General features: G+C 36.4%; 1 protein-coding gene across 5 annotated transcripts in view; it reads left to right on the top strand.

Moving 5' to 3' along the window:
* LOC106163462 (guanine nucleotide-binding protein G(o) subunit alpha) overlaps positions 1–14167 on the top strand; it is a 32810-nt gene extending 18643 nt beyond the window's left edge. For all 5 annotated transcript variants that reach the window (XM_013541170.2, XM_013541397.2, XM_013541091.2 and 2 more), the window contains exons 2-8: positions 4296–4413; positions 6835–7019; positions 7237–7454; positions 8494–8622; positions 10073–10202; positions 10957–11110; positions 11563–14167. In XM_013541170.2, the coding sequence (XP_013396624.1) occupies positions 4296–4413; positions 6835–7019; positions 7237–7454; positions 8494–8622; positions 10073–10202; positions 10957–11110; positions 11563–11747 (1119 nt within the window). In that variant the 3' untranslated portion in view covers positions 11748–14167. The remainder of the gene's footprint in view (positions 1–4295; positions 4414–6834; positions 7020–7236; positions 7455–8493; positions 8623–10072; positions 10203–10956; positions 11111–11562) is intronic.
* Positions 14168–19445: the final 5278 nt, after the last annotated feature.

The following is a 19445-nucleotide window of genomic DNA, read 5'->3' as shown; positions in this document are numbered from 1 at the left end:
TTTATATACTCATATAGCTAACTATATAACACATTAACATATTACACAAACATATCACATACAAAGCACTCCCAAATAAAACATGAGCGTTATTCAGTAGAGAAAAAGATTGCATGGATATATCTGCTGCTGAAAGCATTTTGACTATGACAATGCCATACTAATTATTCTCAGGAAATGTGAGATATACGTATCTGTATAAACTCTTTGTATTATACACACTAAGCTTAATTAATCGGGAAATTAATTTTACAAACCAAATTTTACAGATTCTACCACATAAAGTAATATATGTAGTGATAAATAAACATGTGTATACAAAACAATAAAATCTAATTTATAAAATAAATTACTTCAAGCATAAAGCCTTTCTGTGAAACAGGTTGTTTGCAATAAGATGTGGGGATTCAATAAACATTTTAAATATTGTTTAATTGAATGTAAGCTGTAATTTAAGCAAGAATGCAAGGAAAATGTTGCAAGAATAAAATTTCCCGAAACTTTACTACTCATTCCCATATACTAATAACATTTAGTTTGGCGGTACTCCTGCTGATTAGATAAAACCATCACGTACATTGACCTTTCTTTACAGACATCTCTTCTTAAAATGATTCTACAAATTGATTGTCAGAGAAATATTGCTCGATATTAGGGCACGAGGAGGCTTTAAAATTATCACTGATGATAAACAAAATTGCCTATACCGTATTTATATATTATTACGCGTTTCTATTTTTTAGCCTAACGAGAGCATGGTGCTCCAATACATCCAGTACATGTACATCCAATAGGTCTACATCCGTTATGACTTTCCGTTAATCGGGTTGAGGCTGGAAAACAGCAAAACAACGACTCTAACTGGAAAAGGCATGAAATAAATCTCGAGTTTTTGTTAATTAGAATGCCGATGTGCGTTTTCTTTTTAATTAAAAATAACTCATGCCATTTGATGCTCAGTTTTATCAACTTATTTGAATTATTTAACATTATGTTGACTAGTTTCCATGCAAGAAACCGTATAGCAATGCATAAGTGACAAATCAAAACAAGGATTTCCCTTAACGTTGCAAATAACGTTATCTGCGAAACAATACCACAGTCATAACTTCGTTTATTTTGTACCATTATCGATTTTAACCACAAAATGAGCATCAAATATCTACTCAATGTATCCCTCTACTTACATAATTTGTTGTAAAAATAGTACCTTGTATTTCATGACACGCGTATCACCGTACTCTGCGCATCTTGGTTTATTCTAGACTTAGTTATCACGGATAATAAAAGACGCGATAATGCATCTGTACCAGAAATGGAACACAGAAGACCTTCAGGACAGCCCGTGATACCAGTTATCAGAGTTTTATCAGAGCTATATCAGAGTTGGTATCCAGCATGCTCTATCAAGTGGAAGCAAATTTTTACTTGCGAAAAAATGCAAATATATTATTTTTTAAATTTTATTTATTTTTGCTTGTTTGTGCTCATATTTTTTGTTCTGAGCTAGAGGCCACATTTTAAGATTTTTGTTTCAAAATTTTTTTGTAGACTGGTAATGCATGTAGATCTGGGATGAAGCATATTGGTTTTCATAAGGTTCATGTTTATTGTTTATATTGTGAAAAAAAGACCTGAAGTTTTGAGAAAACACTGTATTTATTTTTGAACTTTGGGTATAATCTCATCAAATCGCGTGAACTGGTACTAAGTGACGACTTCTCCAAAGTATCATCCAGACCAGTATGTATTGTTTACTTTGTGGGTGCCTGAAAAATTAATCAAGCAACACATTGGATTTTGTGAGGGTTTGAAAACATGTAAAATCCCCCATTGACTGGCCGGGGCTGTGGGTAGGAAATTGAGGGAGGCTCTAGAATTACTGTCAAATGACCATGTGCTGACAGACAAGCCTTATGAGTGGTGGAGATTTTAGGGTTGAGGGTTATTTGTTAAGAGTGACACAATGATATTCGTTAGATCAATTGTACTATAGTTCACAAGTGCTTGCTTTGTGAGCAATTTCATTGGTAAATGTCGTGAAGCAACTGTTTTGCACTACTTAAACACATTATATGACTATATATTATTATATGACTTTTGTCACCATGTGATTAAAATTAACACCTATGTATTTAAATGTTGACAAATACTCGGTATATTTAAATAAATATATACTCTCAACTAATATTGAAAAGGCGCTTGGCTCAGAGTCATATTACGTCGTACTCCGGATCAATGCAAAGTGCTATAGCTAATGAGATTTTGATTGACTAAGCTTTGTATTATTTCCATACAAAATAAATATTTAGGAAACAAAAGACAATCACAGCGTTTAAGTTTCAGTGCACTATTGCCAGGAAATAACAGAAACATTTGAACCCAGTAAAAAGTGAACTGAACTTGTAGATTTGAAAACCAAACCTCTGAGCAGCTAAATGGGAGACCGATATATCGTCCGCTTTGGTTCTTTTGTGAATCAGTGCGACAATTTGTAAAGTAATCTCCCGTGCGTTTATTATTGTTAGCAATTAAAAGACGACATACGGACACTGACAACTGATTTTTATCGATGGCGTCATAAATAAATTAATTGACGGATACCAATCACCAATTGAAAATGATCATGTTATAGCGCGCATATGGAATAATGTTGGACTTTTTCCAATTCCAAGTGGCAGAATTTTATATATATTTGGCATCTGCTTGTTTGTTATTATAACTTAATGGATATTAAGGTTTTTTTACGAGGGTTTTATTCAAATGACACAAGCAGCGATCTCTTCATTCAGTTTTCCATTATTCACATTATCGACATTTTTTTAAGTATTTCTAATCGAACCTTTCTTGCATGGTGTTTAATTTTCATTAATTTGTCGATATACTGTATGTTGTAATAATCATCGACTTTTTTCATGAAATTATCCTGAGGTCATTTCCCACAATTTTTTTTTTTCATTTCCAGGCGACATTACTATAGACACCGGACAATGCTTTATTCTTAGTATTGTCTTTTCAATTCCATCAGAGTTTCTGAATAGATATTTCCAATTGGTAGTTCTTTCTGTATTACGTTTCCCTTCGGAGTAACACGCAAACAGTGAATTAGCTGATAGCGTATTTTAATTAGAGAAAAACATCTGCAGACAGAGCACTGTGGCAGTAAGTCACTATCACATGTTGTATGATGGGCCATTAGCATGATGGGGTTAAGCATATAGCTCCAGTCCACGTACATGTACTGCCAAACATCAAATGCAGACAAAATGTATTTCATCTAACCAACTGGAGATTTAACGTCCACAAAATTCGCATTTGATGTATCATAAGTATAAAGTACAATAGAAAATCAAAATTCTCCTTCTTCCTAAGTCCACAAACCTTGGTGGTGCACTTTCTGAGCTCCAACAAAATTGTCTAGCCAGTGCACACACACACACACACACACGCACACATGCACGAAAATTGGCAGAGTTGACCAGGAGAGTATAGGCTACAATCCCCTGCCTCATTTTGGTTAACATATTTTTGTTATGGAGTTATGAGTCCCTTATCACATATTTTCAGTAAACATAGGCATTATTTTGCTTTATCAACGATAAAATCAGCACAAAGACTTTAAAAAAATTGCTGCCAGTGTTTGGAGTACTAAATGGTGTCATTAGAACGGTGATCCTGGGTGCACAGATAAAAGAGAAATTTGAGAAACCGATTTTTCAGTTTTTACCCCAACATCACAATCATGACGTCACCCGTAAGATGACATATGTGTAAATGTTGATTAATTTAGTCATTGAACACTGAAGATTTATTTATTACACAAAAGAATGTATGTAAGATACTAAATAAGGAGATTTGGGCGAAGGGTGACAATATCCTTAAGGATGTCACATTCACCTCACCCCAATCTACTTTTAAGTCCCATAAACAACTTGAGATTGTAATTTTCATTGCGGTGTAGAAGGGCAAATAGGACTAATGATGCAATGTTTAAAACTAGATGCCAGTTACAACTGCGATATTCCTGTTCACTGCTATTTCTCCTGCTTTCCACTAAAATGGCTACTTTTAAATACAACACTCGTGTTTATCATCCTGACTGTCATACTACTGACGGTGCCTCCCATCTTCTCATCTTCGTCATCTTCATTTTCGCCATCGTCAACAATTTGAAACGGAGGGTGATGATAGTGGACAATCTTTTTGGCAAGGTAGCATTTGGGTATCATTGATCGATTGGTAGGTTCATGCACTTTTGGCTGCGATATTTTCTAAGGTCTTTTCATATCTTCCAGAGCGACGACGTAACTCAGATGAGTCGAAAAGGCGCCATAGCGCGCAGCAGGAGTATAGACCACCAGCTAAATGAAGAAAGAGAAAAGCGAGAGAAGGAAATCCAGTTGCTCATATTAGGTTTGTACAGTATGTTATAATGATTTTACACCTGCAGGAAATGAAGTAAGCGAAAGTACCAGGTCAGGCATTACCCTACATGTACAACCTGCTATTTTTCATAAATGAAAATTATTATACACAAGCCGAAATATTTTCATACCGTTAGCTTATTTCATAATGTTAATATGACATTATTGTTGCTTTGTACGATACAAGGTGGATGGTCTTACAAACAATTCCTTGATTGATTCCAATGCGAACAGCAATGTCTTTTTGTTTGTGCCCAGAACACTGCATCCACAAAATAACCAAGCTCTCCCTCCGGTTTTAAGACGAGGCAATGCTCTTTTCAAATGTGTGGAACAAAATTGGCCTCAAACCGCGACCACCAGTGATTGGGTCGTAAGTGTACACGTGGTCTGCCATTCTGCAATATACAATGTACCAAACTCTAGCCAACTTTTGTCATTGATCGATGATATTTTTTCCAACTGTCGTAATTAGAAAATTGTTTGTAGGTCATTGCTACAGCCAGCTTTATCGAAAGTTTTGTGACAATTATCACTGTGAACTTTGAAATAATCATTATATATGTCTAATAACCGAAATATTCCATCATTCTTAACAAGAGCGCTCGCGCGCGCGTGTTTTCAAGAGGTTATTTAAGCGTGCAGGTCTGATAAGTTCAGCCACTTTCATTTTTTTCTCTTTGTATCATTTTTACGTCCACTTTTCTTTACTATATATCAATTGATCCGCCAGTTACACGATATATTTACTTCAAATGTAAGTAAGCATGCAGAGCTATTGATGTCTGTGAGGCGAAAACAAGAGGAGAATAGTAAATGAAAATAGTGCCAAGAGACATAGTATACTGGGAGTATTATTGAACTCCGGTGTGTTTGCTATCGTCAAATGTGTGAATAACTTGCTTCGAAAAAGTGAAATAAATCACAAATTTTGACACCCAACGGTTGAAGATATGCCGTGCTGTTTAATGTGTTCGCAAAGAGCCTGGGTATCGATTCTCTAATTTTGGCTATTTGAGGATTAATGGAACTCGTCTCGGAATGTCTGAATGTTGATGCAATCAATCGATAATGAAAGTGGAGGGGTACAATGGAAATATTGAGCAATTGTTTTAATGTGACACGAGGTTGCTTTGGATATATTGATGATAATGGGGATTCGCGGAATTAAAATCACTTGTGCAGCTCTAGTTAACATCCAGCATATAATGAAAAGCGTCGACAAGTCCATCAAAATCCAAAACCTCTGTTTTGCTATTTAGCACATAATGATGCTGGTTTGATGCAAGCAATTATGATCACTTTGTGTGTTTTTCACTTTCGCTTCTATGAAAAATGTCAATATTGTATAACAATCCACCACTTAAGCCGCGTAATTGTCATAGCAATAAGAGTTGTTCAGAGATTACACCCGTCAAACATATTTATCTATTTCTATTTCATTGAACCATGTCTTGTGCAACATAATCCTGCATGTTAATTAGTGCCTTCCTTTGAATCATCAGATTAGGCGCTCGGGTGCAATACTGTGGTCCTTAATTTATACAGCCAGTATACAGGGTTGCGACTTTATTGAGTCAACTCCATTTGCAAGCAATATAATCCGTGTTGCACATGCTCTGCTAGAATGTTCTGCTTATCTAGTTGGTACCACGTGTTTTTTTAGATAATTGCTGTCACACGCAACGCGGTTGCATGACGAGCTCGAGATACATATATGTGGACCCAGTGAAAGGCACTAGCATATTTCTCCACCATAGTTCCTGTCCGCATGTCCCACAGACCTGTGGCGTGTTATGTACAGATACAGATGCCTATTTCTCAAAAAGAAATGTATTCGTTTGATTCTGTAAAATTTAACAAAATGCTGCTACATGGTATTTTCTCTGACTGTTAAGTATACCGACACTATATCTAAAATAATAAAAGCAAAGAAACAAATACACAAAAATCTCAGTTCGATATAACTAAGAGTATATTTCACAAATTTTGCTTTTTGTAATAGTCTTTTCATTTGACACACAGAAAAGTTTAGTTTCCGTAATGTCTCTTTAATATGCTAAAGTTCACATTTAAAAAACGCAGTGCGGCCATACCGTGCTTCGTGCAGTTACTTGAATGATGACCTTCCCTCTGGACTGTTGAATCTTTTGTCCAAACAAATGTCACATTTTTCAGCTTAAGGCCAATTTTAGTAAGCTAATTTAGTTGATGATACGTTTGCCTTTTACTAAGAAATTCCTTCCTATTCAATAACCACTAGCTAAGACACCTTTCAATAACAGTAACAAGTTTAAGAATGGGTATTTTTGGTGGGTCAAAAAGCACCAAAATATTTTCGTACTATATTTCTGAAAACTAGAGTACTTTGTTTTAAATCTTTAAGATATCAATACCCTTCTCTTTTTAGGTGGCGGTGGCTCTGGAAAGACCACTTTCATGAAGCAATTGCGGCTGCATTATGGAGACAAATTTCCTGATGAAGAAAGGCGGCTATGGAGGCCTCATGTATTCCAAAATGTTGTCGATGCTTTCCACAGAATAATTAGTAACATGGAAGTTCTTGGCGAAGAAATCAAATCAGACGAAGGCAAAGTAAGGGTATACCCATGGCGTAGGCCTTTTCGCTGTTGTTTTGGGGGTTAGAACACAAATTGCCGTTGCACTCGGCAGTAAAAAAGCTGTCTATTAGTTAAAATGTGAAACGAACAAGATATGACTCTCCTCAGTAATCAGGTATGAACATCCTGGATAGTGTTTGATTGCTTTGAAATTGTTTTGAGATTTATAATTTATTACGATATGTGTTTAGGCGAGTGCACAGGAACTAAATAGACTCTATCCAAAGATGTGCTACCAGCGTCTCCTAGCCCTTGAAAACGGAATCCATGCCAGCCCAAAAAAGAACAGAGACCAGTTGTTACTAGATCTTCCGTCAGAGGTAATTAAGCTACAGAAAGACCCTGGAGTGAAAGCGAGCTACGCTACAAGGAACAGATACCCTCTGCGGCTGTCAGAGGCAGAAGAGTAGTAAGTAATCTTCCTCTTTAGACAATTAGGTATTCGTGTTAAACGTATACCTGTACTTGTTTATAAGATATTACATGTTTACTTCAACTTTAGACCTTTATATAAAGATAGGAGAGTATTACCTTCGCTATCGCTGAATGTCAACGACAAGAAAATTTTGTTTTTGGAGAAAAAGAATGAAGACCCTGGATCTCATTTAAAGGAATTTGCAAAGAGTTCTCTGTTGAAACCAGGTTGTTTTTCCAAGGGATTAACATAAAAACCCAATATGTCAGATGATTTCTGCAAATTGCTTGTAGGTAAATCAACGCCCTCATTCCCAGTTAAAGTGTTACAAGGGAGCAATGAATTAAATGTGGTACTGGCCGCAGTTTTAAAGGTTTCTTTGCGTCACTGAGTCTTAAAAACCACTGGAATGAGAATCAATTACTTACAACTGACGTTAGTTTACATTACACGTCCATTTTATTTTAAAGAAACAATTGCAAAGTTTGTATTTTACAATGCTATCACAGGTATTATTAATGTAAATATATACTAATGTTTAATATGCTGGGATGCGTTTAAATTTGATATGCAAGTTTAGAAACCCGGGAAATATTTTACGTTGTTAACCTGAATGTTATTGCCGCAGACAAAAGTTAAGATCGTGCAGATTTTTTTCTGTCTCGCGGAGCTATAGCAGACAAAACAGATTTATACATCATACTTACCAAAAAATACATACTAAAAGTTGTCAGTAAAGGGATTTAAAATGCGTTGGTTCGTGTGTCTTTGTGAACAGGAACATTACAAAAGGATCTTAGCAGCTTCACTGAATAAATCTATTCTAGGTTTGGAGTCAGAATACTTTTTTCGTTTTGACAAATATGAAAATGTGAATACGTATAAATATTTCGGATATATTTTTCAATATTTAAAAACTGAATTTCAGACGCTGCCAACTATCATTCAAATAAAGCAACGACCAATTAAGATTAGCACCTGTTTGTGAACAATGTGTTTTTAATCTGACCCAGTTCATCTTGCGTTCTTTCAGTTTCCTTAACGACTTTGAGCGTATCTGCGCGCCCTCATACCTGCCTACAATCAAAGATATCCTGTTCCTGAGGAAGCCAACTGTCGGCGTGCAAGAGATGTGTTTGACAATCAACAGCCTTAACTACAGGTAGGTCTTTTTAGTCCCCAGTAGGAATTCGTTTGGAATTGCACCAACTTCGTACACCACGTCAAGATGGGTACTTAATCAATACTTTCCCTTCCTTTATATCCCCTATGAAGCATTGCAGCCCCAGTAATCTAAAACCAGTTGAAAAGAAAAAAAATTAAACAGCGGGGATGTGGTTTATCGTGTTACGTTTGGCTAGGCAAAATTCGTGTAGTAAGCCATTGTACCTTTCTATTCTGTTCAGAAAATGAAGCCTGATATTAAAACATGGTGCATTTTTGTACACTGTACCACTGCAATTAAGCTAGGAACCAATAAACAAGTTTGTTTGGTGGGTCTTAGAAAGATAACGTCGATTTACTCAACGGAGACTACTGGAAATCTTTTTGGACGAAACTGTTCTAACTTCTATCACTTCTTATATTTTGGAAAGTGGTTTATTAATTCGTTCCTAATGTTATCACCAAACGATCGTATTTATGGGAAATGTTTTTTTTTTAATAATGAACAAGCTTATGTATTCAATATGTATCGGTTTCTTGTCTCATTGCTGTTGCTGCCTACAAACAGCTGATCTAGATACGATCTAGAATAAACAACGGGTGTCTCACTTATACCCTTTTCATACAAATAAAAACAAAGATGCTTAACAGGAAACCAGGGAAACGTAATCTCCAAACACGAGAAAACATTATCGATTTTTCAACCGGCCCTAATCACTGCTAGTTTTCCCACAGTGCGGACAAACCGTGACGGAGAATCACCGAGTATTGGTTCACCAGAGACCACGCAGCTTTTTATCTATCAAAACAAAACACTTTCACTCGGAGAGGAAATGCAAAGCTATATCTTTCTCAGTAGCCAGTAATCAAATTTATACTAAGACGTGATATGTGGAGATTCCTTGAGGATAATTTCAACAGCCAAGTTGTGATGTATTGTCTGGTTTCCTTGATATTTTCGTATGTTAAGTGGCTATAGTTGTTTTACCAGAGACACTCACACATGCCATTAACCCTTTCTGATTATTGCAATTGATTAATCACTCATCACCCCAAAATATGATTTCTACTCCAATGGACATTAAATATTAGACTGAACCATCAGTATTATAAATAATTCGTTTCCTTATGCCGTTGCTACAAAATATAATAAATAAATATATAAAAACTCCTCCAACACCTTCAAACCGTTTGGCATCTTATTAATTACCGTTTCTTCGGAAAAGGTTCGTGTTTAATTTAGAAAAATGAGGAACACAGATCTGGGAATAGAGCAATGGGTCCTGCAGAAAATGATTAACATAACTGAGAGTTTTAAATTTATTCACGATAAATAAAAAATCGGTACTTGTTTTTGCTTATACGTTGGTACATTGCTGAGAATTGTGAAATTGTCCTGTGACCTACAGGAAGCTGTTTGATTCTGTGATCTGTGCCTCTCATTTCAGGGTGATAGATGTAGCTGGCCAGAAGAGTCAAAGGAATAAATGGATCCATTTTTTCGAGGGCGTCACGGCTGTCATCTTTTTCGTGTCGCTCAGTGGTTTCAATGAAATGTTAGAAGAGGACAGCACTATGGTAAATAAATAATGTTTTATACATGTAACTTTATGGTAGGATAATTAATGGCAGAATATGAAAAGTTAATGATGTGGTTTCCTTAATGTAATCTCGTTTGGCAAACATTGTGGTTGTTGAGACTGTGCGAAAGTTTGAATTGCGTTTATTCTAACAATTTCTGGTTTACTCTGTGTTAATCATTATTTTGTTTGGTTACAAAGTACATCGCGGCATTCATTTTATCTAACCAACTGTCGACAGCGCTGGCAACATTGTCTTGCCGCGTTAGTATCACGTTAACATACACGTCACGCAGTCTATTTTCACGCCCGTGTAAAGAACGTTATTTTTCATAAAATCATCGACCAAGGCAACAAGCCGAAGTTAAACAGATAAAAAGGCACTAAACATTGACGTCTATGTATCATCACGATAACTTTGACAAAAATAATTAACTTTGTTAACTTCGTATCTAATGTTTTTTTAAATGTGTATGCATGTGCTCCGCTCTAAAAAGTATTTTGTACTATTCTATTAATGTAAGTGACATTTTAGGCATAATTGCTTGAATCCTTTTAAAATACCGAATAAGTGTGACGGAGGCTTAATTAAGAAAAACGTTGGCATAATAAATGCTTCCCTTTTGTTTGTCCTGAAACATACATCACAGTTTTTCCTTATTTTAACATTTAAAAAGTGAATCTACACCATTTTAATACTAGCATTTAAGTTCTTTTCTTCTTTGCGGAAAAAAATATTCATTTTTTTTCAGAACAATCTTCGAGACAGTTTGCAGACGTTTCAGGAAATGACACACAATCAGTACTTGACGAAAACAGATGTTATGTTATTTCTCAACAAGCACGATTTGTTCATGGAGAAAATGAAGAGATTTCGTTTGGCAGAAACATTTCCGGAGTTCAGAGGTATGAGACACAGCTAATAATAGAAATTCATAGTTCATTTGATGTTTCTGACACTTGGAAAGCACAAAACAATGTGAATTCTCGCATCAGCCATAACACTGCTCGTCTAGGTTCCTATTTTGATATTGAATTATCCGATTAAAAAGAATAACCCGAGATAAAAGAAGAAGCGAGAGTCCGTGGGATTTTGAGGAGAATAGGGCCAGAAATAAGCAACGAATAAAAGTTGGATAATTTTCTGGGTGATTTTTTTCTATAATTCCAATATTAACCCCACCTCATGCTGATTCTGGCGCATTCATTATTTTCGTATGCCTTCTCACGCAGTGCTGAGTCTCGTTTTAGCTTATCTCGGATTGTTTCTATTGCACGTAATCTATTTTTACCTTCAATTCATCTTTGTAGTCTGGAAACAAGGCATTTGTAGAAATCATTTGGTTCTATCATTGCAGGCCACAACACGCCGGATGACGCGCTGGGGTTTATTAAGGACGAATTTTACAGACGTGCCCCACCTGGAAAAAGCCTCTATACGCACGTTTCGTGTGCGATAAATGTTGATTTGATGAAAACAATCATTGAAAATGTGTTGCAGATTCTGGTAGATATCAACTTGCGTCGTACTGGATTAATGTAATATCATGGCTTAGAAGTTCTGCCGAACGTCTGCAACATAATATATATATATATATATCCTGGTACAAGCGACCCCTTTGTTTTTATCTCTTAATTACTTTTAAACAGAAACATACAGACACACGAACGCACGCACAGTATTAAATACTCTCACAGCTGACCACAAAAATGAACATCAAGCAAACATGTTAATTAAAAAACTTTTGCGGCAGAGGTCTTCATGATTTGATTATAAAATGTGAATACGTAAATTATTTTGATATTTTACATTCGCGCAAAGTATTGTAATTTACTTACAAAACGATATTCAAGGGTTTGCTTCGATGGACGAGAGTTTGAATGGACTATTAAAAAGGCTGTATAGATTGTGTTTATTTATTTATTTTTAATTTTTGTTAATCTGCTATATATTTGTTGTTTAGTATTGTTAATTTTCGGTCCTCATAACTCTGCATGCGTAGGATGCTGCTTGATGTGGTATAACTGGATGAGGATTAGAATTATATTCCATATACATGTGTATATAGCCCTTGGAAGTTACAGAGGGGCGGTTAGAATATTAATTATCTTCGATTATGTAAAAATCATGTAAAAAATTGTTAGTTACAAAAATGTACATACCTATAAAACTAGGGATACATATATAATGGTTCATTCATTTAAGAAACGATCATAAACTGTAAATTTACACTTATTGTAAAGTTGATGCACGCTTTTGTGTGGTGACAGTGTTCAGGAAGACCGCGATAAAGTGGAATGTTTCTGTGAAGGACAAACTGTACAAGAGCGTTTTCAATATAATAATTATGATCAGCGGAACGCTATTTTGTTTGAACTTGCTTTGCTCATGTATACTATAGTATATCAAGATTGCAGTCGTGTAAACAAAGTCATATGCTTCAAACATATATATATATGTACCTGGGTTAGAGCCTTGCAGCATACGCAGGATAAATCGAAGCGTGCAATAAAATCATCTTTGATGTCCACACACATTTCGGAGATTTATCTGTTGTGAGTGAGTCTTACATGTACATCTTAGCCATAACAAAACTCTTGGCTTCGTTTGTAAACACGCTGTGTCTTTTTGCATGAAACTGAATATTTCGTCTTTTGTTTAGCACATCAGATATGTTTATGTCATACTGTAGGCCTAAGGACGAAGAGATACAAAAAAGAATTACTGCTTCGCTTCATGTTGCAATATGTTGCTCAAGGAACGTGTGTGTTTGTTGAAATTTTATAGTGCTCAGCACTATATTACCCATCTGCAGTTACATTTGTGTAAAATAATATTATAGAGCCGGTAAATCAATAAACGTAGGCCTACTCACTTTATCTTCCGAACGAAAACGAGAATATGTTAAGTTATTTCTTAAAATTAATTCATAAGTTCATGAAAAGTGCAGACACTCATTAATAGGCCTATATTTGTTATGTATCAATTTAAATAGGGGAGACCATCGGGGCTAGTTGGACCCCGGGGTAGGCCTAAGTTGGCCCCCCATCAATTTATGACAAAGTAACTATGGGGTAAAAGAATTGATCACATCATTTTGTAAAGTGACCGTGCTAAGAAAGTGAGTCCAAATGAAATGATTTAGCATCTTAAAGTAACTTTATCAAAGAGACTTGATGGGGGCCAACTTACCCCGGGGTCCAACTAGCCCCGGTCTCCCATACTTATCCTTTTTCATGTAATGATGCACCATGACGGTAATTCTACCATTTGACAAGGGTTATTCGTAATCGAAAGGCTCCGTAATTATATTTCTGTACTTGTAACTCTTACGATTGGAACTTAATCGATTTGCACGCCTCTTATAGACGCAAGATGAGAACAGAACAGTGCTACATGTTTCATAATGTGCCGGGTAATGGTATTATACTACTTGTTGTTAAAAATGGGAGAAACAGACTCCGGCAACAAATGCAAAAAGGTTACAAGTTTGAAGAAGTAATTACGCCCTAACTATTTTTATCACTTATACATTTTAAGCGCTGATTTTGTTCGCACCACGGATTCAAAATGCATCTGTAGGTGTAAAACAAACCTGCGTTTGTCCTCCATAAGTCCACGTCCCTATATTGAATTATATCAACAGCAAAGATAGCTGGCAAGCGACCCATTATTATCGTTCTTCTCATATGATCTAGTACTTAGTATCTAATTAATAGTGCTTAAAAATGTTAACACAGGTGACTTGAGCTTTTATTTAAAAAAATCGCATCCTTTGCTTCAGTTGGATATTTTAAGCATGTTTCTAATTCAACTCTAAAATCAGTTACCTAACCTGTCTTGTAAAAATACTATTGTAACGGTCTCTAGCGTCAGCTCCCTAAACTACTACTGCTGTGCAAGTACCAGTATGTTGCCACAAGTTTTATTGAATCAACACAAAGAAACAATCATAATTTCAAGTGATAAGGACGACTTTCTTTTCAGTCAGGTGAGGGATGAATTGTAGAGAAAATCAGAGGAAAGCCATCGGGGACATTTAATATGGCTATTTTCAAAGTTTGTCATTATCACTAAGTTTGAAACCACTCGTTCAAAAGCCATGTGCATTGTACCTGTAGGGATAGGTCCCTACTACGTCGATGCTACGCAGGTGATAAACATCCAGAGTAGAGAATTATATGCATGTGAAAAAAAACATCAATCAGCCAGGAAAGCTTCTTGCAAAGGACACGGCACCTGTTGGAATTTTAAAGATTTAGAACATAAAAGCAGATGTATTTGACATTTTTAGGTTCATTTGAACTTGCAACTTAACACCGGTGACAATAATTAGAAATGAAATTTGAGGTACCCATACGATCGAAAGTATGCGCCAAGTACGGTAGGACGTCGACAAGAACATTAAGTACAGAAAAGTAAGTAAGTAAACATTATTTCTGTTCAGTTAACTTCTTCTATACAACATCTCGATCCCCGGTCGTATACAAAAGTTCAATTGTTGCGTTTGATACTTTGTATCAGACGCTACAACTTACGTGACAACGCAAAGTATGGCGGGAAAATAGCGAAAAATGAAAAAAAAATCACGTACTTTCGGCTTTCGTTGATTTTTAGAAGGTGTCGATTTCTTGTTGAAGGGCGAGTTTAGATCTAGTCTACGGATATCCACAGACGGAATTCTAAATAAAAGAGTGTATTACACGCACGCGCGCTATGCTAATTGTGATGTAATGTTTGAGTCCAACGCAGCACCATGATAACGTAAATAACGCTGTTTACAAAAGTGACGTCAGGGCTTGGTGCCCATGGCAACGAGATTCTGCTGTATCCACAAAATTGAAAAAAAAGGACATGTTGGGTTTTCCTTTGACCTTCACGTTGCTGTTTTCCGTTGTCATCCGTCCAATAAGCAGCTCAAATACGGCTACTTGCAAACCACACACTGTCAAGGAAGGAAATGGCGGTTATTTCAGAGACTTTGAAAATATTTCGCTCGTTGGAGTATTCACGAAAAATACCCGAGTTGAGGTAGAACGTTTTTAGTTTGAAATTTAAACCCACTTAGTTATTTGATTAATCGGATGATATGATATAAAACTTTGGTTGAGAAAGAGGTGTAAAGTAAATTTCCTGCCAACAGTAGATGAGCATTTAGGGCCTATTAGCCATATTAAGTTACCTTAACCCTCTCGTCCGTCTAATATGCAAATATCTTTCCAGATTGTCCTGAAAGATATACAAGGACATATACCACCTGTATTTTATCAACTTGCTGAGAAATGTGGTTTTCTTCCTCCTTCTACGCTCAAAGGCACACTATGTACATTTTGTAAACAAAAACCAATCAAACGGTTACGTGCAGGCAGTGGCAATTGTGATTCACAAAATGCAGAGGTAACAGTGAAGCTTGTTATATCTGGAACAATTGGTGTATCTCAGAAAATTTCATTTAGTGAAGTGAAATATGTAACGATTCGCTATCCAGAAGGACAGCAGTCCCCGATACGAGTTAAGTTCCCTATAGGCTGCAGATTCGGCTGGGGACCCAAGTCAAGCGGAAAAGCATTCACATCTCTAATGCTTAGAAATGATCTGCAAAGATCTGCAAAGAGAACCCGAGATAGAATTCTGAAGACATATGGATATTCGGCCATACCCATGCATAGCTTAATGTGTCCAAGCAATTCAAACCCGACTGGTTTTGGGAAAATCCCTTTCAAATGCTATTGGAGATCTCACTGCGTTACTTTGATGAGACGGCAGCCGGAGGTACCTCCTGATCACACACGGATCACCAGGGTAGGCGACGGACAAGGATTTGGAATATCTTTCTACATGTATTCTGTCAGCCCGCATTTTAATACATACGCGGGGAATAAGAAGCCGCATGAAGAATGGATGAAAAAGTTCTCTAGTCAGTCCGATGGCAAGCCTCTTAAAATGAAAATGGTCGTTCTCTCACCCCATGGCAAAACAATATTCGAAAAAATGCAAACTATCAACTTCCTTAAATTTAAGCAACGCCAGCCCGTTACATTGAACTGGGGTAGAGTTGTAAAAAATAAGCGGGACGGAGGGAATTACTTCTTCATGTCTTACCTACTTGCCTTTGGCCAAGCACGTCCAATTATTAATTGTGCGGATTTCTTTCGGTTAGAACGGAATGTAGATGGAGGTTGGTCTGCTTGGAGTCGGTGGACACAAAGGAACGACGACCAAATCGTCCGTACTAGAAGTTGCTCCAAACCAGCTCCCAGCGGAATGGGGAGATACTGCCTTGGGAAACATGAAAAAACACGGAGACAAATAAAAAAAACAGAAAATGAGATGCCCGACAAAACTGGGTCCAAACCATTTTTATCTGACTTGCAAAATCGCGGTCCTAGCAATTCCAGAAGCCCAAATGGTCACATTGGCGAATCAGGACCAAGCAGTTCAAATGGTCATTCTGGCAAGTCAAATGCCTACGACTTCGCATTTGTGAGACCTCTGAACAATGGAAATCATAATCGCCAGTCTTGTAACATTCATTTAATCTTGCCCATATTGGTGTTTTTAATACATAATGTGCATGCTTAAGTAGGATGAACATCATAAATTGTCACGGATTTCAGAAGACTTATTTGTTTTTGATATACTTTTACTTTAAATGTTTTGATAAAGTATAAGTCACCGTAACTATCTTGAACTAAAAATAAGAAGCTCTCTTCATAAAAGACGGATTTTACAAGTACTACTCCCCTTTTTTTATATTGCCTAGGTGGATTCCAAGGAGTATATTATGATATGACTGTTCTGCCCCCTCCCCCCCCCCCTTTTTTTTTTTTTTTTTTTGAAAAATTGATTATTTAAAAAACCTCTCCGTCAGCAAATGTGTATAGTTTTACATCGAAATGTATCTAAATAAGAATAGCCTAATATTTTGAATTAGAAGTCATTTGGCTAATAAAAGAACGTATTGTTATAGAAAGACTTTATGAAGACTGCTCACTACGTGAACAACGATGTCATTGAGTCATTCTAAAACATTCTCCATGTATTGATTTTATTCCGCCGTGTAACTAAGAACGTTGTTATAGTGACGTTAATACTCGCGAGGGAATGGTTGTGCATGTAATAATATTTTATGTAACCATTATGCCTAACAATTAGATAGCGGCGCTCATCCAAAGTTGCAATCCGAATGAAACAGAAACGTGTCATTGTTTTGTCTATTGATTTACATCGTTGGTGTAAAGGAATTTCTCTTAACTATAATAAGGGAAGAAATAGCAAAAATTGTCCTTTTTCTGAAAGCTCAGAGTCATAACCGATCCTAGAAACTATTATAATAATGATACTCACAGGACATTAGTGCGGTGCCCACGTCTTTTTACGTGTCATCTTAACTGATTCTCGCTCGATTGATAAAATATTGATTGTGATCTATGTCTCTTTGGGGACTAACAAGATGTATATAATTGCGCACAATGCCATTTGCTAAATCATGCTCTTTACATATTTGAGTTTATTGAGTGTGCACCATTATTTGGTTTTGCCTGGTTTCTCCAAGTGTCGAGTACATGTTAACGAAACCCTTTGTTTCCTCCATCCCAGTGTACCACAAATTTCCATCGTCCCATTCGCAACAAGAAAGAAGGTAACAAAGAATATCGGTTGTTCGAGATATGGCCAAACAAGGCCGCTTTTATTTTATAGCCCCAGTATCCTAATCATTTAAAACCCTTTTCTCGTGGACTTAATTGCCACTCCCTTTCTGTATGCAGGATATCAGCGCTGTTCATGCAGCTATGACACCTTGAAATCAAAGATACAAATACTGCAGATGTGGGAATGTAACCATGTCAAGTGATCATGTACCGTAACCAGTAGGCTCTCTCTAGATAATCTGAGACCTGCCTGCTTCTGCATGCAGCTGCCAGATACGACTCATCTTTCTGCGCCCTAAACACTCACAAAAGTGTTATTACCAATATACACCAAATCCCTACATCCTCATCATTAGTCATATTACGACAAAAATATGGTATTTTGTACCCAGGTTAATTTTTTATTATTGCTTCCTGGTGAATGACAACCTGAGAGGGAAGAGGCAATGCAGTATAGATTTTTTCTCATGAATAATCGTTTTTTAATTTGCTTCTTCATACCTGCGGTATCACAGTGGGTGCGTTTCTAGAAGATTAACGAATTTTCTTATCCATCGTTCAGGTAAATGTTACGATAAATAGTTACATTTAGCGATAGAAGGCCACCTAAATTTGTTGTAGGCGAAGAGAACAAGATGCAAACCAGAGCAGGTGCACGAATACTTACACCCTGCGGACACAGCTTATTTTGGTTCAGTTCCCTATACCAAGTGGCGGTTTGGTAAACCATCTCTTTAAAAAGAAAGGTTAGGTGATATTTTGTCCTCAATATTGTGAATGGGATGTCTGAATTCATGTTTGAAAAATTTTAATAAACTTATAACAATAAATGTATCTTAAGCATTAATATGTAAATATTGACCTATTATTCCGTGAAAGCATTTGAAATTCCTATCTGAAGCGCGGAATTTGGCAGCCTGTGGTAATCACTTCGCAAAACAAGTTCAATGAAAATAAAACAACAGCAACACCCCTAGATTTATGAATAAGACATGCTGTGCCAACATACGCCCAGGTCAGCTTTTGCGTTATGTACCTTACATAAAAATCAAATTTATGAATAAACCGTGACTTTAGTTATAAGGGTGAACAGTACAGATGATGCATTACCACGTGACTTTGTATCTCTTGAGGTAATAGAGCGTTAACCTCGTTTACTTCAGTGCAAATGCTCGTTTTTTAACGTAATTATTACGAAATGGGTACATTAAAAAAAGACCACTGAGACACGTGTATGTGTCACAAAACTTTAAGGTAATATACTGTATACATAAAATGGAGTCTACAAAAGGGACAAGACGAAACATATGTCACGTATAAGAACAAAATGGAAAAAAAATACCTTGCAGAAACGACGTGCGTGAGCGGTTTGAAAAACAATCAATTATATAGCAAATGTGTAATTGATATGAAAAACGCTACACCCGTATTTCTCTAGTGTAAATCTAAACAAGTAATGGCATGTCAAAGGGCATTTTGGACACCATCTAAATTCTTCATCTCAAAATATTGCAAAGGTGGCCTAAAATGACGTTGTTTACATGCGGTTCTCCTGTCTTGACGAGCCCATGTGAAAGTAACATACCAA

The sequence above is a fragment of the Lingula anatina genome, chromosome 1, assembly GCF_051362555.1.
Source record: "Lingula anatina isolate TDL-2025a chromosome 1, LinAna3.0, whole genome shotgun sequence".
Taxonomy (NCBI): domain Eukaryota; kingdom Metazoa; phylum Brachiopoda; class Lingulata; order Lingulida; family Lingulidae; genus Lingula; species Lingula anatina.
This window is presented reverse-complemented; position numbering and strand designations above follow the sequence as displayed.